Source organism: Sapajus apella, unplaced genomic scaffold (genome assembly GCF_009761245.1).
Source record: "Sapajus apella isolate SASKATOON/1434 unplaced genomic scaffold, GSC_monkey_1.0 scaffold32, whole genome shotgun sequence".
In the NCBI taxonomy this organism is placed as follows: domain Eukaryota; kingdom Metazoa; phylum Chordata; class Mammalia; order Primates; family Cebidae; genus Sapajus; species Sapajus apella.
Genome location: NW_022436972.1, coordinates 24,678,641 through 24,701,444, shown reverse-complemented (window position 1 = coordinate 24,701,444; position 22,804 = coordinate 24,678,641). Strand labels below are relative to the sequence as shown.

The 22,804-nt window shown below is 37.8% G+C and overlaps 1 protein-coding gene across 3 annotated transcripts; it reads left to right on the top strand.

Moving 5' to 3' along the window:
- The first annotated feature begins 85 nt into the window (after positions 1-85).
- WBP4 (WW domain binding protein 4) lies at positions 86-20,293 on the top strand. Of its 3 annotated transcripts, none has more exons than XM_032294810.1 (10): positions 86-252; positions 1,204-1,276; positions 3,820-3,882; positions 3,968-4,091; positions 8,170-8,346; positions 10,770-10,816; positions 12,022-12,097; positions 14,675-14,865; positions 17,288-17,451; positions 19,030-20,293. In XM_032294810.1, coding segments are annotated over exons 1-10 (1,128 nt in total). In that variant the 5' UTR covers positions 86-250; the 3' UTR covers positions 19,241-20,293. The 3 variants fall into 3 exon arrangements, with proteins under 3 accessions (XP_032150701.1, XP_032150702.1, XP_032150703.1); XM_032294811.1 differs by lacking the exon at positions 86-252 and adding an exon at positions 504-797; XM_032294812.1 differs by lacking the exon at positions 86-252 and adding an exon at positions 810-1,064.
- The last annotated feature ends 2,511 nt before the right edge of the window (positions 20,294-22,804 follow it).

Below are 22,804 nucleotides of genomic sequence, written 5' to 3'. Positions count from 1 at the left end.
ACCTCTTTGGAGCCTGCAGTACCTCCCTTGTAGGGGGAGGGGAGAGGAGGAGATTTCGAACGCGGATTGGGTCGCCTGAGCACCCGTAGTTGGGAGCAGCGGAACGCTGATCTCGGGGGCGGTGGAAGGTGTCCGGGTCGGAGGGAGGTTCGGGTGGGCCTCGCGCGACTGGTGGAGCCTGACTTGTCCCGTTGGGAGAGCGCGAGTCTGAGTGGAACCCCGGACGACGTGCAGAGCGGCTGGCGCAGTCATGTGAGTTGGGTCTCAGGCCCTGAACAACGAGGTGTTGTTTTTGTAGGCGGCCCTTTCTCACCCGGGTCTTCCCCTCCTCCTCTCCTCCCGCCCTTCGGCCGGGGGCGTGACGCACGCGTTCTTAACTCGCTCGGGACCGGCCCGGGACCTGCAGTGCCGGTTCTCTGGGTCGGGTACAAATGTTATCCTGCCGAGCGCCCTAGGGCATGGGGGACGGGCTCCGGGGGAGGCCGGCGGCCGGTTCAGGGGGCTGGTTGGACGGCCGCGGGCGAAGCTCCCGGCACGATGCTGTCGGCGGTCGCACGCGCCCCTTTGGGTTCCGAAGCGTCTGAACCCTAGAGTATTGTGAAACTAGGGTTGGGCCGCGGCCTCCCGCGCCTAGTGGAAGCGGCCAGCCCTGGATAGCGTAACGATTTTTTTTTTTTTTGGTCGGCGGTCTGCGAGGTCCCGTGGCTTTTCCAATTCTCTCTTGCCTTGAGGCTCAAGAACAATTTGTTTTAACCGATAGTCTCGGAGGACCTACGGTCTTCCCGCAGAGTATTCTTGTACGTTGTTCTTTTGGTGGGAATAACTTGGTTTAAGGCAAACTTTGAGTTTTCCTCAGGTTTCCATTACAGCAACCTCCCCCAAAGCCAGAAACGAACAGAAAAGATAAATGTTCTGTAATATGTTCCTTAGTTTTTCATAACGATGACCGTAACAAGTGAGGAATTTTTGAAAGCCATCTTACTTAAGGGAGTTTTGTAATGAATCAGATACAGACTTTTCTTAACGCTGCTGGCAACAGAATTTCCATTGACTGTTCCAACCAGGTAAATAATAAAACAATTATGTAACAAGACAAGATTCAGTAGCAGGCACATATATTTCAAGCTTTAAAAAAATGTAAAGCATGCAGAATTTTACTTTTTAAGTTTTACATGAACTTAGACTTGTTTTCTCCATTTTCAGGGCGGACTACTGGAAGTCACAGCCAAAGAAATTCTGTGATTACTGCAAGTGCTGGATAGCAGACAATAGGCCTGTATGATAATTCTGCTATTAGAGATTCGAATAATAATTGTGTTGAATGAAGTGTCTTTTTTGATGTAAACTCACTTTACAAAGCACTTTTTGTACATTGCTTTTGCTTTTTCAAAACATCAAAAGATTTCTGCCTTCTCAGTCCCTTATGAAAGCCGTGAGCCTTCTTCCTTTTCATCACGCTAACTTTGATTACATATTAAGTGAAATTATTTTTCTGTGGCTTTTCGGGAAATGGCGAGTGAGTAGGTCATCTCATTCATGTTTATGAAGAATCTACATTATAATGGTGGTGTTCATAATACTGTCATACACAAAGAATTGTGGAAAGCCCTAGTTTTTCTTGCATATTTTCTGCTCTAGAAATAATCAAATGTATTTAGTGCAGAGCTTAAATTTTGAAAGAACACCATATTCCCTTTCTCATGAAACAGAAAGTAACAACTCTGTTATGTGTGATACTAGGCTATCTCATAGTTGAGATCCAGTGTTGAAGGTTTAAAGTAAAAAGCACACCACTGATTTTTCTCCCCTCTCTTGCATGTCAAAATACTATGTACATACCACTCAAACACTAGGGTATCTGTTAAATATATTTCATATTGATATTCTTTTTATTTGGCAGAGTTGGATGCACAAAGAATAGTAATCTTATGTTTTAACAATGCTGTGGATTTCTGTAGACATTTATTTACTGTTATCTGTAAGGCGTTTGGGATTTGGATTTTTTTTTAAATTTGGATAGTTGCTAAAGTTCTTGACTGTCTTGTTTTACCTATTTACTTATGAATAAATACCATGAATTTTAAAAACCACACAGATCATGTAAAGTCTCTCTTTCTTGTTGGTATCCAGGCGGTAAAATGAATTTTGTGAGTTATCCAGAGTAAGTAATCCCTTCCAGTTTAGTGTCTTCATCTTCTTGAACCACTAATACACATTGACTTAACCTTTAATTAGAAACAAAATTAATTTTGAATGGTCCTTTAATATTCTTTGTGTAATCAACTTTAGGAAACTCAATATATGAAAAATAGAGGATGATTATCTGCTTTACAAAGTCATACTTTAAAGATGTATTCACAGCAGTATTTTAGAAGAGCTCAGGTAATGCATTATATGATATTTGATTGACAGAACTTATTTTACAGAGCTTACCAGGAATTTCTTATTGCGTTTAACCAGAAACTTGTCATTTAGGGAGCATTTCTGATTGTTTAAATAGATAATTGGGCTTACCTGCACCATCCCCAGTCATCCAGTTGCCATCACTCTCCATAGGTGATCTTTTTTTTTTTTTTTTTTTTTTTTCCCTTTTTTTCCTTCCTTTTTTTTTTATTTGCTTTTGGCCCCATTTTTTTTTTCCAGCATACATAAAAGGTAATATACTGTATAATATTTTTTTGCCCTATAGTTGGTTTTTTTTTTTTTTTTGAGACGGAGTTTCGCTCTTGTTACCCAGGCTGGAGTGCAATGGCGCGATCTCGGCTCACCGCAACCTCCGCCTCCTGGGTTCAGGCAATTCTCCTGCCTCAGCCTCCTGAGTAGCTGGGACTACAGGCGTGCGCCACCATGCCCAGCTAATTTTTGTATTTTTAGTAGAGACGGGGTTTCACCATGTTGACCGGGATGGTCTCGATCTCTTGACCTCGTGATCCACCCGCCTCGGCCTCCCAAAGTGCTGGGATTACAGGCTTGAGCCACCGCGCCCGGCTGCACTATAGTTTTAAAAAATAAAGCAGTATGTAACTGGAGCTCTCTTTGTATCCATACATAAAGAGCTGCTTTTTCTCTATTGCAGTAGCCTATGAGAATGTACCATAGTTTAACCAGTCAGTCCCCTATAGATGGATACCGTATTGTTAAGGCAAACAGTCTTGTATTCAGTAAGCGTGTATATATCATTGTTTTGCACATGTGTAGTTATATCTGTAGAATAAATTACCAGAAATGAGACTGCTATGTCAAAGGGTAAACATATTTCTAGCTTTAATAGATATTGCCAAATTGTTCTCCATATAACTACATTTTGAACCATTACCATATTGTATAAAAGTGTTTGCTTATGATTTATGAGAAATCTTAAAATATGTACTTTTCTCCCAATTTTGAGGAATAAAGCAATAAAATCATTGTTCTCTATGTTCTTCCTTGTGGCAAATAGGGTTATAAAATTCTAAAGGCTTTTAATGTTGAAAGTTGTTTAAGATTTTTTTCCCAAGCCTTTTAGCTTCATGTCCTGTTTGAGTCCTCATTACAATCATAGTCACTAGATTAGTCATCGGGGTACCTTGTATTTTTCTCCATTAATAAGGTCATCATGGTTTATTTTAAGAACCAAAGGAAACATAGTCAGAGGACATAAAAATAAACAATGTAGTTCCCTGGCATCATTTGATTAAAAGGCCAATTTACATTAAATTAACATTTTCATCTTTTCTGCCATTCATTTTAATTTTAATTTTTTCATGTTTATGAGAGAATTGTTTATGATGTTTATGAATTTTATGTTTATGTAGTTTTCTTTTGTGTTTTCTTTCCAAGAGTGTTGAATTTCATGAAAGAGGAAAGAATCATAAGGAAAATGTGGCAAAAAGGATCAGTGAGGTAATTTAGATTGTTTCTTTGTTAATTTTCCTATGCAAATGTCAGTTCTTTATCTCACTTTTACTGTTATGTATGTCTTACATAGATTAAACAGAAAAGCCTGGATAAGGCAAAGGAAGAAGAAAAGGCATCAAAGGAGTTTGCTGCAATGGAGGCAGCTGCCCTGAAAGCATACCAAGAGGATTTGAAAAGGCTTGGCTTAGAGTCAGGTAAAAAAAAAAAAAAAAAAAAAAAAAAAAAAAAAGCAGCCAGCGTGTTTTAAAAGTAACATTAGAGGTCATGCTAAGTAAGCTTTGATTGTTTCCATAAAGAGTTTATAAACTCAGAGTATACTCTTAGTGTTTTTATTATGCATCATACATAGTCCTATTTAGACTATGGAAGTTTGCTCATGCACTTCTGTTGTACTTTTAATGTTTCATGTTTTAACACCTTCATTCATAGCAGCCATACTAATTTTGTGAACACCTAATCCTAGTTTTATCCTAGGTAAGTGGTTCATTTCAGAGACACTGAGTTTTTTAGGTATTCGGGTTATTTGGCTAAAAGACACTGTGCATTTAAAAATAGATCTTTCGTTATAATTACAGTTCACTGTGTCCATATGGTCAAACTTGTGAGTCTTGTATATTTATATAGGTAAATATGTAGTGAATTCACCTTTTGTGGACAATTAGCAGATTTTACTACTAGAAGGAAGTTGTAGATGAAAGACATTATTTAGCTAGAGTATCTATCTTGTCATTGAATTTAGACTTTAAATTGGGAAGGTTTTATGAGTAATTCTTCTGTATCAAATTCATTTTCCTTAAGCCAATCATATAGCAGATCTCAGTTCATCTTGCGTAGTGGTTGCAATGGTCAACCTGTAATGGTATTTTTCTAATAAAAATGGCTTTCAATTAAGGTATTAATTGGTCTAGATTACCAGTTAAGTTCATTGGCATTGTCTTCATTAAATAAGAACATTTGTAGCCAGACTTTAAAATATTATCCTGAGACATCGGTAGTTAAAAGTTGTTTGGTTCTTTGAAGATGAAGCCATATGTTCCTTTTGAGAGGAAAAAGGATTTATACATTCCTGGAGAATTAGCAGTAGGTAAAAGTTCAGCTATTGTCAATTACATGCATTGAGAGAGTCCACTATGCTGCGCTTTGAGTAAACAAATTTTACTATTTTATATTTAAATGGATTTTTCCTATTTAAAAATATGTATATGTGTACATATGCATATATGTATGTGTATATATATATTTTTTGAGCTGGAGTCTCACTGTGTTGCTCAGGCTGGAATGTAGTGGCATGATCTCGGCTCACTGCAGCCTCTGCCTCTGGGTTAAAGTGATTCTTCTGCCTCAGCCTCCAGAGTAGTTGGGACTACAGGCACCCGCCACCATGCCCAGCTAATTTTGGTGTTTTTGGTAGATAACAGGGTTTCATCGTGTTAGCCAGGATGATCTCGATCTCATGATCTGTCTACCTTGGCCTCCCAAAATGCTGGGATTACTGGGACTACAGGTGCATGCCACCACAGCTGGCTAGTTTTTTATGTTTTAGTAGAGACAGGGTTTCACCATGTTGGCCAGGATGGTCTCCCTCTCCTGACCTAGTGATCTTGTGATCTGCCTGCCTCAGCCTCCCAAAGTGCTGAGATTATAGATGTGAGCCACCACGCCCAGCCTTTCCTATTACATATTATCATAGCCTTGTTTTTCCAGATAGGATATATATTCCTTTAAAAGTACAACAATGCAGTACAAAGAAAAGAGTTTTTAAAAACTCACTGTTAAGATTTTTTGCAGACCTCTTTTCTAGATCTCTTTTTAAATTACATATTTTGTGCTGTGGTCTATTTGCAGGTTGTTTTATTTTTTCCCTCAATGATATGTCAAAAGTATCTTTTAAATAATTAGGGAGATACATCATTTTTATGTGGTAGTTAAGAACACAGACTTTGGAGTCAAAGAGAATTTTTTTCTTGCTAGTTATGATTTTAGATTAAAACTAAGTAACATTATGGTATAAATTGTTTAAGTGACTACACATAACAAATGTTTAATGAACAGTAGCCACTGTTATTTTGTCTGTATACTATAATTTATTTAATTTTTTCCTGGTTAACATTTGGCTTGCTTAGAATTTTTCAGTGTGATAAAGAGGGTAGCATTAAGCATCTTTATGCATGTATCTTTTTACACTAATTTGTCTCTGTAGGTTCAGTTTCTAGAAGTCATAGTATCAGTGTGAATATATTTTATATCAGTAGCTAATAGCACATTGTCTCCAGAAATGGACTGATTCACATTTTCACTAGAACAAAAATGAGATTATTAACCTGTGTTACAAGTAATTACCCAATCCATTGGGAAGTAAAGCCATAAAAACTGATTTTTTTTCTTTTTTTTTTTTTTTTTTTTTGAGACAGGTCTCACTCTGTCACCTGGCTGGAGTGCAGTGGGACAATCATGGCTCACTGTAGCCTCAACTTCCTGGGCTCCAGTGGTCTTCCCACCTCAGCTCACCACAAGTCCCAGCTATTTTTTGGTAGAAACAGGGTCTCACCATGTTGCCCAGGCTGGTCTGGAACTCCTGGGCTCAAACAATCCACCTGCCTGGGCCTCCGAAAGTGCTGAGATTACAACCGTGAGCCACTCCTCATCAAAACAACCCATTTTTTTCAAATCATTGTAAATACCTGATTTATCAGACTAATACTGGATTTGGTCATTCTCTTCAGTACTTACTGATCTTTTGCAAAACAAAACGAAAAACTTTTCTTTGAATATTAGCAAAAGTAAATGTTAATTGGTTAGGTGTTGTGGCTTATGCCTATAATCCCAGCAGTTTGGGAGGTCAGAGTGGGAGGATAGCTTGAGCCCAGGAGTTCAAGACCAACCTGGGCAACATGGTGAGACCCGACTTCTACTACAAAATAAAAATAAAAAATTAACTGGGCATGATGGTGCATACGTGTAGTCCCAGCTACTTGGGACTTTATTTTACTTTATTTTATTTTATTTTGAGACAGAGTCTTACTCTGTCTCCCAGGCTGGAGTGCAATGGTGTGCTCTCGGCTAACTGCAACCTCCACCTCCTGGGTTAAAGCAATTCTCCTGCCTCAGCCTCCCAGGTAGCTGGGATTACAGGTGCGTGTCACCATGCCTGGCTAATTTTTGTATTTTTAAGTAGTGACTGGGTTTTACCATGTTGGTCAGGCTGGTCTTGAAACCCTGACCTTATGATCTGCCCACCTCAGCCTCCCAAAGTGCTGGGATTACAGGAGTGAGCCGCCGTGCCTGGCTGCTACTTGGGAGTTTAAGGTGGGAGGATTGCTTGAGCTGAAGAGTTCAAGGCTCCTACTGTGGGCCATTACACTACTGTATTCCAGCGTGGACAAGATAAGAAAAAAAAAAGTAAATGTTAATTCTCTGAATTCCTTTTGTAATTTTTGTCTGTTTTTTCTATTAGAATGTTTGATTCGTAAAGGATCTTTGTTTGGAATATTAGCCCTTTGCCATATTTATTGTAAATGTTTTTTCATTTGTCATATTTTTTCTTTTTATTTTATCATACAGAATATTTTAATTTTTATGTAGTCAGATTTAACATTATTTTACTTTGTGTTTTTTTTCATAACTATCTTTGACATGGTTTTTGTAGTGGTATAAAAAACAGGAAAGGGAGCAGGGAGTAGGCAGCAGCTTCACTTTTTTCCCATATAATTAACCAGTTATTCTAAAATCTTTCTTTTTAAACATGCTTTATTTCCATTTTTTAATATGTTTTTTATTTTTATAGATTTAGGGAGTACAAGTGCAGATTTCTTATATGCATATATTGCATAGTGATGCAATCTGGACTTTAAGTATACCCATCGCCTGAATAGTGAACATTATACCCAATAGATAATTTGAAAACCTCTTTTTTTAAATGATTATCTTTTCTCCTCTGAATCGAAATACCAGCCAACCAGTTGGGTCTATATCTGTACTATTCTGTTTCAATCATATGTTTGCCTATTTCTATGTCAGTTTCACACTGCTGGATTTTTTTTTAACCATATTTTAGAATAAGTTTTAATACCTGGTAGAACTAAATTCTCCTTATTCTTTTTATTATAGTTTTCCTATCCTTGCATGTTTGGTTTTCCACATACTTTATAGTAGTGTGTCAGGTTCTCAAATGAATCTTTTCAGGTTTTTGATTGGAATAACATTAATGTTTTATGCCAGCAACAAAAAAATAATAAAGATACTACGGCTGCTTTACCCTTCTCTCTTCTCTAGAAATTTCAGAGCCAAGCATGACACCAGTAACCAGCACTGTCCCAGCCACCTCTATATCAAATCAACAGAAAGAAAAGAAAGAAAAGAAGAAAAGAAAAAAAGATCCTTCAAAGGGCAGATGGGTAGAAGGCATAACCTCTGAGGGTTACCATTACTATTATGATCTTATCTCAGGAGGTAAGTCATTTAGGCATAAGATTGGTAAAGAACAGTGCCACTAGTAGAATAGAACAATTTGTTTAATGTTAGGGTTTTTATATGATATTGGAACATTTTAAATAATAAAAGACCAGTTTTTCATTTTTGCCACAAAAGTAAGAAAACTATGTGCCCTTTACAGAGGTACCCTTCTCATAGTGACTAAGTGTGAAGACTTAGAGCCTTTAATAATGGCTTTCTTACAAATAAATTATAGCTTTATATTTTCTCAATAGAATCTTATAAAAGTATGAACTACATGGAAATAAAGAATTTTGCATAGAAATAAGGAATTTCAAATCCACTAAACAAAGTCTGGGGTACTTGAAATAAAATATTTTACGGTAGAGATTTTCTTCTGGGAGCCAGTAACTGATTTCTTTTTTCTGTAGCCGTCTTGATTGATTTGATATTGTTTACTGAAAAATGGCATTGTGTATTTTATTGGAAACTAATATCCAACAGAAAAATACTCAGTGCCATGGCCAGACAGTGGCTCATGCCTGTAATCCCAGCACTTTGGGAGGCCAAGGCGGGAGGATCACTTGAGGTCGAGACCAGCCTGACCAACATGGTGAAACTGCATCTGTACTAAAAATACAAAATTAGCCAGGAGTGGTGGCACACACCTGTAATTCCAGCTACTTGGGAGACTGAGGCAGGAGAACCGATTGAAGCCAGGAGTGGAGGTTGCAGTGAGCCAACATCACGCCATTGCACTCCTGCCTGGGCAATGGGCAAAAGTCCATCTCAAGGAAAAAGAAAAATACACGGTGTTGTTTTACAGTAACAATATCAAAAACATCTTTTGTTTTTCCTAAAAACTAAATGTATTTGGGTTTTTTACTCCATATACATTTTAGAATAAATCAGCGCATTTATTCTACATTTATGTAGCATCTTACTCTCCAGAGTCATAAAATTTAGCAACAGAAATAAATAAGCTTGATATAAGGAAGAATTTTAAAGTGCTATAATAGAAGTGTAATTAAGATTATATGGGAACGCAAAATAAGTGAAATTCATTGTGATTATGTAGCTTTGAGAGATTATCACAGGAATTACTTTTGAGCTGATCTCTAAATTAAGATAAGGACATCAGGAATGATGCCTTACACACTATGGTATCCCTGGCACCTAACATAGTGCCTAGCATGGTGCAGACTTCTTTAATCCATGTTTTGATTAAAAAAGACTGCAGTAGATTATTAAGAGGTACAGAACCTAGACAGAAAATATGAACCAGAAAAAGGTTTGAAAGTATTGTGAAATAGTCACGTGGTGGAAGTAAAATATGCACTTCTTTGAAGATGTCTTAGCAGAGTAATACTGAAAGGTAGATAGGACTGGGAGAATGATGGTGCCATTGACTTAGATATGAAATACAGGAAAAATAAGTTTAATGGGGACAATAATGAATTAGATATGTTGGATATGTTGAATTTGAGGTATCTACAGAATATTCATGTGACAATTTTTGATAGCTAATTGATGGTTACAGTCTGGAGCTGAACAAAATTGAGTCTGGGATGTAGATAATATGATAACCTTTAGGAGTATATGATATCACAAGCAGAGAGAATAGAGCTAGAATTAAAGAAGGTAAGTGATACATGTATTAAAGGAATGGATAGAAGGAAACCCCGCAAAAGAAGGTTAATAATGGCTAGGAAGGCAGGAAATAAGATCAGAGAGTTAATCATGAAGAAAACCTTGGGTTACAATGTTATTGTAATGACTATTATGATTAGGTTCATAATTAGCTTTGGACTGTGTAGAAATAGTAATCTCTTAGAGTTAGTACTGAGCTTTAAGTGACACGTATATTGTACTTAAGCAATGAAGATACCATAAGTGATTATGTACTGGTAATTAGAAGTCTTTCTCAAATTTACTTAGAAACTATTTTTCTCCCTTCCAGTGTTTATTGCTTGCTTCCTTTGTTCAACTTCCTTTTATATATACTCTTCCTCTCCATGATACTTGGTTTAAATTTCTGCATACTAGTTGTTCCTCTTGAGTCCTTATTCAATTCATGTTTCAATCTCCTTTGCCCCAAGATATCAAAGCCCATCTCCTTCCTTTGAAACTTATCAAACCTGAATTTTATGAAACCTTTAAGAGTAGCCCTGCCTGGCTCTAAAATTCCTGTGGAAGTTCCAGTAACTTTTGATCCCTCATTCTGTCCTTTCTTCTTTATTACACAGCATTCACATATATTCTCTGCACAGTATTGGGATGTATGTTTTTTTTTTTTTAATTTTTCAAATATGTTTTAAACTGTAGGCTTGTAGTGTTTTATACATAATGACTGTCTTTTAAATTTTGTCCAACTTTAATTTTTCGGAAAGTATTTTTTTAAAGCAAAAAGATTTTATAAATGTAATATATTTTGCTTTAAGCATCTCAGTGGGAGAAACCTGAAGGATTTCAAGGAAACTTAAAAAAGGTAACTGAAGCACGTTAATAGTGTTTTTGCTTTATTCTTTAAAGTGATTGCTTTCTTGGGTTTTTGTAGAGTTTTGTTAAGCAACTTTACTTACAAATACCCCCCTCCTTCCACCCACAAACTGTGTCCTTTTTCTCCTATAATGCTTTTGTTAGAAAGGTGGGTAGAGATGAAATAGTGATATCTGGCCGGGCGCAATGGCTCACACCTGTAATCCCAGCACTTTGGGAGGCCGAGGCAGGCGGATCATGAGGTCAGTAGTTCAAGACCAACCTGGCCAAGATGGTAAAACCCCATCTGTATTAAAAACTAGAGAAAAATTAGCCAGGTGTGGTGGCAGGTGCCTGTAATCCCAGCTACTTGGGAGGCTGAAGCAGGAAAATCACTTGAACCCAGGCAGCAGAGGTTGCAGTGAGCCGAGATCATGCCATTGTACTCCAGCCTGGATGACAGAGTAAGACTCCATCTCAAAAAAGAAAGAAAGAGTGATACCTATCCAAAAACTGTATTCAGGGCAAATATTAGTTGGTTTGCAGTCTGTTGCCATTCACATGTCCCTGGTCCATTTGGAAATAATTGTTCCTGGCCTTCAAAGGTGAGGCATTCTTTCCTTGAAAATTGGCTCAGGATTAGCAAAAAACAAACTTCCTGGTCATGATTAGTACTACCACCCCTAATACCCAGGTGTATTAGTCAGTTCTTGCATTGCTATAAAGAAATACTTCTGAAACTAGGTAATTGATAAAAGAGGTTTAATTGACTCACAGTTATGCAGGCTATACAGGAAGCATGGTGGCATCAACTTCTGAGGAGGCTTCAGGAAACTTAAAATCATGGCAGAAGCCAGGGGAAAACAGTCACATCTTACATGGCCAGACCAGGAACAAGGGGTTAGCAGGGAAGTGCCACATACTTTTCAATGACCAGATCTCAGGGGAACTTGCTCACTATTTCGACAATAGCACCAAGGGTGGATGGTGTTAAAACCATGAGAAACCGCCCCTATGATCCAGGCACCTCCCACCAGGCCCCATCTCCAAGATGGGGGATTACGATTCTACGTGAGATTTGGGTGGGGATGCAGATCGAGATCATGTCACCAGGTGTCTAGAGGAGAGGAAAGGGTGGCTGACTCTGCCTGAGTTATTCAATAGAAGATCATCATGGTTATCCTCAGTTTATGCTGGATTTTTTCCTCCTATTAGGCAGCAGTGAAGACAGTTTGGGTAGAAGGTTTAAGTGAAGATGGTTTTACCTATTATTATAATACAGAAACAGGAGGTAAGTATTACCTTTTATTAACTTTAAAATTGTACCTGAAGCTGTTTATTGGCCTGCTGATAAATCATCTGAACTTGAAGATTTTAGTATGTGATAAACATACTTGTATAACAAGCATGAATTATTTTTTATAATTTAAAAACAATACAGTGGAAAAGCAAAAAGATTTCAATTCGTATTATATTGTGCTGTTCACCAGTGTTCTCAGTTGATATCGCATTCATAAACTTAAAAATAGAATCCCTTTAGCTTTCTCTGACATTACTGTTTTTATCATAATTATTTTAGAAATATAATCATTACCTTGGAAGGTAGCTTAGAGATCATCTAGTTCAACTTGCCTTTTCCTTTTAAAAAATAAAACTGTGGCTGGGTGCAGTGGCATACACCATTAATCCCAGCACTTTGAGAGCCCAAGACAGGCGGATCACCTGAGGTCAGTCAGGAGTTTGTGACCAGCCTGACTAAAACAGTGAAACCCCATCTCTACTAAATAGAAATTAGCCAGGTCTGGTGGCGTGTGCCTGTAATCCGAGCTACTTGGGAGTCTGAGACAGGAGAATTCCTTGTGCTCGGGAGGCAGAGGTTGCAGCGTGCTCAGATTGTGCTATTGCACTCCAGCCTGGGCAACAAGAGGGAAACTCCATCTCAAAATAATAAAGCTGAAGCTTTTTAGCAGTAGGTAACAAATTATTAAAAGTGAAAATGACGTTTTAGTTGCATAAATATTTGTGAAGCATGCATAATCTTGTCTAATTGTTACCTAAGACTTTCAAATTAATATTTCATCTAATTTAACGTCATAAACTGCAGTTAAATTTATCAGAACATCTAAAACATTAATTTAACTTTAGGAGAGGTTTGTTTTTGGTTTTTTAATTCTTGTTATCATTAGCTCATTGCATAGCATTAAACTTTTAGAAAGAAAAGTCCCTTTTAACCTCCAAGTAGATACCTAGCCTGCCCAGTTACAGCAAGGTTTATATTCCAGCACAGTTAAAGTTTGGAATTTTGTACATGTGAAATAGTATAGTGATATAATATAGCTTTAGAGCTGGACAGGTCTGAGCCTAGTGCACAGCTTCTTTCTTTACCAATGATATGACTGTGGGCAAGTCACTGAGCTGATAGTCACTCTTCAGTGAAATAGAATAAACATGTGTTCTGTAAGGTCATGAATGCCATATATCTATGAAGTTCCAGTAACAGTGCTTGGCACATGGTAGGTGCTTAATAAATTATTTCTTGAGCTGGGTGCAGTGACTGACGCCTGTAGTCCCAGCACTTTGGGAAGTTAGTGGGGGGTGGATCACTTGAGGTTAGGAACTCATGATGGGCCTGGGCAACATGGTGAAACCCTGTCTCTACTAAAAATACAAAAATTAGGTGGGCATGGTGGTGCAACTGGGAGGCTGAGGCAGGAAAACTCACTCGAACCCAGCAGGGGGAGGTTGCAGTGAGTTGAGATTACGCCAAATAAATAAATAAAATAATTTCTTTAAAGTTCTGTTGTTCCTTGTGTCAAATGTGGATAAGGAAAATTAATATTTTTCTTAACCCTGCCTAGAACTCTGTATTAATTAAGGTGCTTTCTATATTGATTTGTCTTGAATGATTTTGGTTTATTCCTCAACCAGAATAATTATTAATAGCAGCCCCTTTCACTCTTAATACTCTCCCAGTTGAACAATTGTTCACTCTTTTTTATTAAACTAAAAATAGAGAATTAACCACAAAGTAATTAGAAATATTATTGTTTTACTAAAGCCAAATGAACCACTGGATGGCAGTAAAGTTCAATCAATTAAGTTTCTCATTCCCCGCCCTGTCCACCAAACCACCATATAAAAATGAGAACTTAATATTCACTTAGTGCTTCACAATATAATTTCACTCTATGACAGTCTTAGGATTTTTTTTTTTTTTTTAATAACGAACAGGGTCTTGCTCTGTCACCCAGACTGGAGTGCAGTGGCATGAACGTGATTCATTATAGCCCGTATTTCCTGGGCCCAAGCAGTCTTCCCACTTCAGCCTCCTGAGTAGCTGGGACTATAGGAGCAAGCCATGATGCCCACTAATTTTTAAATTTTTTGTGGAGAAAGGGTCTTGCTATGTTGCCCAAGCTGGTCTCAAACTCCTGGGTTCAAACAATCCTCCTACCTTGGCCTTTCAGAGTGTTGGGATTAGGCATGAGCCACCGTGCCGGGCCAGGAAATCTTTGTGATAAGTAAGTTTCAGGAAATCTCTTGTATGCTTATTATCAATATGTTTCCTGAAATTGGTGTCAGGTAAATTGTGAACTGTTAGAAATATCACCTAGTTCTTAGGTCTCTCATTCCATTGGAGTTACAGTTTATACATCTAGGTAATCCAATCTGTTTGAAATCAGTTTCTGAAAGATATAAGAGCAAGAGATTTGGGAACTCTTCTTTATTATCTTCTTGATCCAAGAGGTAGTATGAAATACATACAGTATTGTCATTTAATAATTGTAAGTGATAAGAAGTGTTACATTGAAATTACATCTGAATAGAATTGATAACTAAATAACCTGATTTAAAATGTGTTGAGCAGAATCGAGGTGGGAGAAACCTGATGATTTCATTCCACACACTAGTGATCTGCCTTCTACTAAGGTCAATGAAAAGTCCCTTGGCACCCTAGATGAATCCAAATCATCAGAGTCGCATAGTGATTCCGATGGGGAACAGGAAGCAGAAGGAGAGGTCTCTACAGAGACAAAAAAGCCAAAAATAAAGTTTAAGGTAGGTTTTTAAAATTTATCTTCACATCAGTTTATTTTTTAAATAGAGTCTTGCTCTGTCGCACAGGCTGGTGTGCAGTGGCGTGATCTCAGCTCACTGCAATTTCTACTTTCCTAGTTCAAGCAATTCACCATGCCTAGCTAACTTTTTGTATTTTTAGTAGAGACAGGGTTCCACCATGTTAGCCAGGATGGTCTTAATTTCCTGACCTTGTGATCCACCTGCCTCAGCCTCCCAGAGTGTTGGGATTACAGGCATGAGCCACCATGCCCGGCTGATACCAACTTGTGAAAAGCTCTACAGACCTTAATTCTTCTGATAGAAGATAGATATTAAGACATATTTTGGCAACTGGATAAATAAAATCAGGAACACTCAGGAGCCCATGAGTCAAAGCAGAGAAGACACAGTATAGGATTGAGCAGTGGTTGAGGTTGTTGGCCTGAGAAATGAAGGAAAATCAAAGATTTCCTACATAGCTAGGGTACACTTGGGATCTTTTCATTGCCTGCAGTTTCTCTGCCAACTTCATAAATCTTGATGGAACTTTTGAGTAAGAGATATGTCCAGTTTACAGAGAAGCAGCAGCAAAACCTTCATTGTAGTTGCCATTTCACAGCGATTATAGCCAGCCAGATTTAGGTAATCCAGTATCCAATTTTGGATAGAAATAATTAATTTATTCTATCAAAATGAATGTGTTCCAACAAAAAAAAGAAAACTACAGGCCAGTATCCCTGCAAAAATCTACAACAAAATACTGGCAAACTGAATCCAGCAGTACATCAGAAAGATTAAAACACTATGATCAACGGATGCTTTATTCCAGGGATGCAAGGATTGTTCAAAATATACAAATCAATAAATGTGATTAACCACATGAACAGAATTAAAAACAACCATATGATCAGCTCAATAGATAAAAAGCATCTGATAAAATCCAGCATCCTTTCATGATAAATACCTTCAGCAAACTAGGCACAGAAGGAAGATACCTCATATTAATAAAATAATAAAAGCCATATATGGGGCCAAGCACAGTGGCTCAAGCCTGTAATTCCAGCACTTCAGGAGGCCAAGGTGGGCAGATCACCTGAGATCAGGAGTTTGAGACCAGCCTGGCCAATGTGGTGAAACCCTATCTCTACTAAAAAAGCAAAAATTAGCTGGGCGTGGTGGCACGTGCCTGTAGTCCCAGCTACTTGGGGGGCTGAGGCAGGAGAATCGCTAGAACCTGTGAGGCAGAGATTGTAGTGAGCCGAGATCATGCTGCTGCACTTCAGCCTGGGTGACAAAGTGAGACTCCATCTCAAAAAAAAAAAAAAGTCAGAAAACAACAGATATTGGCAAGGATGCAGAGAAAAGGAAACACTTATACACTGTTACTGGGAATGTATATTAGTATAAACTTTGTAGAGAATTTTTCTCAAATAACTAAAAGCAGAACTGTTATTCAATCCAGCAGTCCCACTTCTGAATATCTACCCAAAGGAAAAGAAATCATTACATAAAAAAGACACCTGCACTTTACATTTATTGCAGTATTGTTCACAATTGCAAAAACTTGAAATCAACCTAAGAGTCCATCAGTGGAGGATTTGATAAAGAAAATGCAGTATATGTACACACCATGGAATACTGCTCAGCCATAAAAAGTGAAATCATATCTTGCAGCTATGTAAATGGAACTGGAGGCCATTAACCTAAGTGAAATAGAAAGTCAAATACTACATGTACATGTTCTCACAAGTGTGAGCTAAACAGTGAGCAATATGGACATACAGAATGGACTAATAGATGGTGGAGGCCATAAAAGGTGGGAGGGTGGGAAGGAGGTGAGTTGAAAAATTATCTGTTGGGTTTGTTCACTGACAGGTGATAGGTACACTAAAAGCCCAGACTTCACCATGACATAGTATATACATGTAAGAAATCTGCACTTGCACTCCCTAAATTATTTTTTAAATGATAAAGTAGGAAAGGGAAAAAAATTAATGTGTTCATTAATAAAATTACAAAATACACATAAACAAGGACAAACTGCCTATAATCTTGCCACCTCCCAGAAAAATTGAAGAGAGGTGCAATAATAAAGAGAATCACTGTTGGATATGCAAGTAAAATAAGCAAAAAGAAGTTAAGGGAGCCCTGTTTATTGTCCTTAATTGTAGAATTTAAGACACTGATATGATAATTTAGGGAGCCTTTTCATGATATATCAACATTTCAGATGTCTTGGAAAACATAATCAAGCATTAAAGTTCTTCTGTGTATATTTATTGTGTTACGTGCAAATTTAAATTGAGTTAGTGAATTACTGTTAATGAATCTATAACAATACTGTTAAAAGCCTTAGTTAAATTTTATTTTCCTCCTGATAGTTTTGGTTGAACTGTATTATTTCTTGGCTTTTACATTTCAGGAAAAAAATAAAAATGGTGATGGAGAAAGTGACCCAGAAACACAAAAAGAAAAAACTGTTCAGAAACAGAATTTATTAGGTTCAAATGAAGAAAAACCCAAAACTCTTAAAAAATCAAACCCATATGGAGAATGGCAAGAAATTAAACAAGAGATTGAGTCTCAGTAAGTACCTGGAACTTTAATCCCACTGTTACTACAAGTGATTTTGCATCCCAGTACTTCCATAAATTGTAGTAAGTAATTTCAAGGATGCTGTGCTTATTAACAGTATAGCTTGACTGGGTGAGGTGGATCACCTGAGGTCAGGATTTTGAGACCAGCCTGGGAAAAATAGCAAAACTTCCTCTCTACCAAAAACAAAAACAACAAAACTTAGCAGGGAATGGTGGCACACACCATGGTCCCAGCTACTAGAGATGCTGAGCGGGGAGGATCACTTGAGCCCAGGAGGTTGAGAGTGCAGTGAGCCGTGTTCACACCACTACATTTCAGCCTGGGCAACAGAGTGGGACCTTGTCTCAAAAAAAAAAAAAAAAAAATTTTTTTTTTTCCGTAAAAACTTGGTAAGCAATGTTGCAGCAACTCTTTAAGTATTACTAAGCAAAGTACATTTCTATAGGATTCAGTGTTTCTATTTAGTTTTATAATTTAAAACAGCCTATGATAACTAATAGCAAAGAAGGTCCTTGCTAGCCAGGCAAGTGCAGTGGCCCACGCCTATAATCCCAGTACCTTGGGAGGCTGAGGCAGGAGGTTCACTTGAGCCCAGGAGTTGGAGGCTGCTATGAGCTATGATGGCACCACTGCACTCCAGCCTAGGAGACACAGCAAGACCCTGTCAAAAAGAAAAAGAAGATCTTTGGAATAAACTGCCTTCTGCAGAACACGATTCTCCAAATAGGATGATACTTGGTTTTCAACAGGTTTTATGCTCTCAGCTACTTAGAGTTAAACCTAGCCATCTTTCTGGTCCATGTTCCAAAATCTCACGGAGGGGACTGAAGGGTGTGCTGTGACTAACTTGCTTTTTCATGGACCAGTTGACTGTCTGGGGAGTACAATACTGTGATAAGCTCTTTTTAATCAGGTGCTGATCTCAGGATCACTCAACTGATTATGTATAACTAATCATGTAGATGCTTGAAGGGCTAGTTCTTAGAAAAGGAGTGCTAAGCATACAGCTCCATTCAGTCTTCTACACAAGGAAAATGAGATCTTGACTCATTGCAACCTCTGTCTCCCAGGCTGAGGTGATCCTCTCACCTCAGCCGCTTGAGTAACTGGAACTATAGGCGTATGCCACCATGCCCAGATAATTTTTTTTGTAGCAATGGGGTTTCACCATGTTGCCTAGGCACATCTCAAACTCCTGAGCTCAAGTGATCCTCCTGCCTCAGCCTCCCAAAGTGCTGGGATTATAAGCGTTGGCCACTGCACCCAGCCCCCTTATCCCTTTACTTGTATTGCTTATATATAAGCCCAAGCATTTTCTTAGATAATGCATCCTTGGTGCAACAGGAACAAATTAATAGATAGAACTTCTCCTGGCATGTATCCATCTGAATTAGCGCTCAGTATCTTAAATAATATTGTAAAGTCAGTATTTTAAAATAGTTCCTACTCCAAAATGAGCAACTTCTAACGTATTAGCATTAGAAAGGTGATCTTGGGGCATTGGTTATATGAAAACATTTGTCTTACCCTGTCAATTACTGGTTTTATATTAACTCTGTATTCCAGTGAGGAGGTAGATTTGGAACTTCCAAGCACTGAAAATGAGTATGTATCAACTTCAGAAGCTGACGGTGGTGGAGAACCCAAAGTGGTATTTAAAGAAAAAACAGTCACTTCTCTTGGAGTTGTGGCAGATGGAGTGGCCCCAGTCTTCAAAAAGAGAAGAACTGAAAATGGAAAATCTAGAAATTTAAGGCAACGAGGTGACGATCAATAGCTGCAAGAGAGCTTTTTGTATATGCTTTTAGGACAGAATGGAGATTTATACCTCTAAAGTTTATCTCTGTGTGTTTGTAAGTACTTTGATGCCAAAAATTTAGATTTATTCTAAATGTATTTTATGTGAATTAAAATAAATCTTTTTTCATGTGAAATTTATTTTGGTTCCTAAAATGGAAGCCTATCACATTGCATTGTAATACAGTGTATTATGTTCAGTGTCTAAAAACTGCTAATTATATCATAATTTAAGATGCTATGTATCTGTTATTTAAAACATGGAGAAACAGGGCCTTTATTGCATTTATATTCATATGAACATACTTATCAGCTGCATTAAAAATGCATTACTTTTGCACATTGATGTTAACTGTTGTCCAACAAATAAGTATCACTACATGAGAAGATTCACAGCCCAGTGGTGATTTGGTTCTGAGGCTGATGTTAGAAGGCTGATGTAAAAAGTGTATGCATCTTGGCTTACCTTACTCAATTTAAGGTCAAAGGCCAACAACCAGGAGCAGCTCAGGTACTTCGGATGTGCTTAATATGGAGTGAAAACTGGGCCAGAGATGGAAATGTATATTTGCCCCAGTTCACTTCAAAGCAGCAAACGTTGTTTAAGCAAAGTTCAAAAAAATCTTTGAACCAGGCATTGTGTTAGGAATCCAGGGATAAAGATGAATGAAATATATTTCTACAGGAGTTCACATTCTAGCATATTCCTTTTTTCCCCCAGTCATGCGCTCTTTTTAACAGCCTTATGTGTACTAGAAAAGATTTTTTTAAGGTTTATGTAAGGTCTCTGGCTTTAGTAAAAGTTTTTAGTTTTAAATTAGTAATTTCTCACTTTCTGTCTGGTTAAAATTTCTTAAAAAGTAAAATTTTCTTATTTAATCCACTTAGTAGTTACCTTTTACTTTTCAAATTCATAAAATTATATTTCTCATAAACTGTATAGTATTTAACTTTTGGTAGTTAATACTTGTCTTTTTAAGATTACTAGTGTACATGTAAAAAATAATAGCTTATTAAAAACTTTGTCAAAGAATAAGTTTTGTTTTTATTCTAATTCCAGTCAGAGTCATCTTAGCATTAGTGAGATAGTATTTGGAGATTTGTCTTCGCATTTTTTGAGTCTTACTTTTTGAGTATTTTATTAACGTGAAAGGCTAAACTTTCCCTTTCATTGGGAAGAGATATTTTGTAATTCTTGGTAGCCCATTCGTCATCTAGCTGAGCAGTGCATTTTGGGATTTCACTTTTCTCAGTTGGAAAAAATTAATGGACTGTAAATGGAATGCTCCTATACTTTACCCACATTTAAACAATCTGGTTTTAAGGATTGCTCAGAAGAGACTTGATAATAACAAACAGCAATATTTTAGTAAGTCAAGTCATGAAAAATAGTAATATTCTGTCTGCTTTGGAGGAATAGAGAGCATATCAGCTTTCAACTTTCTTGGATGTTTTTTTAAGTATTTGATATTTTTACTATTACCTTTATATATATATATGTATGTAGATCATGAAAGTAATTTTGAAAATAAATATAAAAATCCAAATAATAAGAGAAATAAGTTTTTAAAAATCTCAGTAATCTCTCATCCGCCCTTCATGACCACTGTGGGATTTTCCATTTTTTTCGTGTTAACGCTGTGGGTATATGGGTAACCCTCATGACATCTGGACCTATGAGGTCCACTCTCTGGATGAAACCATATTCAAAGAAACATGATCCAAACAACCAAAAGTTTTTTGTTCATTTGTTTTTAAATGCAGTTTTTATACATTCTAAGAACTGAACTAGGGGAATCAACCCTACCAGATATTTATGTATTAAAAATCTATAAGATACAATCAAGACAGGGAATGGTGGCTCATGCCTGCAATCCCAGAACTTTGGGAGGCCAAGGCAGTGAGATTGCTTGAGACCAGCCTGGACAATATGGCAAAACCCCATCTTTACTAAAAAAAAAAATACGAACAATTAGTTTGACATGGTGGCATGTGTCTGTGGTCCCAGCTACTCAGGAGGCTGAGATGGGAGAATCATATGGTCCCGAGAAATCAAGGCTACCTGTGAGTCATGATCATGCCACTGCACTCCAGCATGGGCAGCAAGAGTGAGACTGTTTCAAAAATAAAATACTTGCTCATGTTTAGGCACATTGTATATAAACTAGAGCTTGTTTCTGGATTTCTTTTCACACTGATTTAATTACTGTATTTTTATAGTCTTTTAACTTCTGGTAGAGCACATATCCTTCTATTCATAGTTGAACTACTTTTTCAAGATGTTCATAGTAAATATCTATTCATGATAGATAACTTTTTGTCAAGTTGTCTTCCCTACTCCCCGCAAAAGAACTTCTTGTAATTTCGTGCTACATTTACTGAGTTCCATCTTTCTGACATTCTCCCCATCTGTCAACGTGTGTCTTTTCATTTAGTCAGTTCTATTATGTCTTTCTGAAGTTATGTAGTTTCCTCCATATGGGCACTGCACATTTCTTGAAATGTAAGCTCCCAGGGCCAGGCACAGTGGCTCATACCTGTAATCCAAGCACTTTGGGAGGCTGAGGCAGGCGGATCACAAGGTCAGGAGTTCGAGACTAGCCTGGCCAATATGGTGAAACCCCTTCTCTACTAAAAAAAAATATCAGCCAGGTGTGGTGGTGTGCACCTGTAGTCCCAGCTAATTGGGAGGCTGAGGCAGGAAAATCATTTGAACCCGGGAAGTGGAGGTTGGAGTGAGCTGAGATTATACCACTGACTCAAGCCTGGGCAACAGAGTGAGACTGTCTCCGAAAAAAACAACAACAAAAAAATGTAAGCTTCTGAGGGCAAGAGCTTTGTTCTGTTCACTGTTTGGTGCCTAGCATATGAAACAGTGCCTGGAACATCATAAGCACTTAATATTTCTTACACAGATGTCATTCACCTATCAGATTAGCAAAAGTCAAATAACTTGATAATATTGAAGATATGGGAAAATTGGTCATCTCATACACTGCTAGTATTAATATGTATTGTTAAATTTCCTATACTTTGATACTTTGACATCTTAAAAAGCTTGTTGGCCAGGAAGTGGATGCGCCTCCCAGGGCCAGCCCCTTAGAGATAACTGAGGGCTCCCTAGAGTGTTCTTTCATATGCAAACCAACTAATCCCTAATCTATAACCCCGCCCACTTGATCTAATTCACACATCAGGCCAGTATTTCCCCTGCCCTGAGTCATCCCAGGGCCAGATACCAGGCAACTAGAGACCACCCCTATAGCCAGCCCAAAGCCTGCCTGAATTATATTAGCCAGTCCTAAACAGTTAACTTTGCCCTGCTTTGACTTTCCCATGGAAAACCCAATGGAGGCTCTGGCCTAGACTTTCCCCTCTGGTCTGTCTTACATAACATAACCAAAACTTGGTGCTTTCTCTGAGGCCCTCCATGACACATGATGACCCCTTCTTTAGAACCTGTGAGTATAATAAACGTCCCTCCAAGCCTCAATGTCATTTCCTTCTGTGGCCAAACTGACTTTGCCATACCATATCCAATATT

Excerpts from the sequence above, each read along its gene's own strand:
- WBP4 (XM_032294810.1), top strand. Across the intron at positions 8,347-10,769 it reads TTATGATCTTATCTCAGGAG|CATCTCAGTGGGAGAAACCT; the intron begins GTAAGTCATTTA and ends TTTTGCTTTAAG. Across the intron at positions 10,817-12,021 it reads TTCAAGGAAACTTAAAAAAG|GCAGCAGTGAAGACAGTTTG; the intron begins GTAACTGAAGCA and ends TCCTCCTATTAG.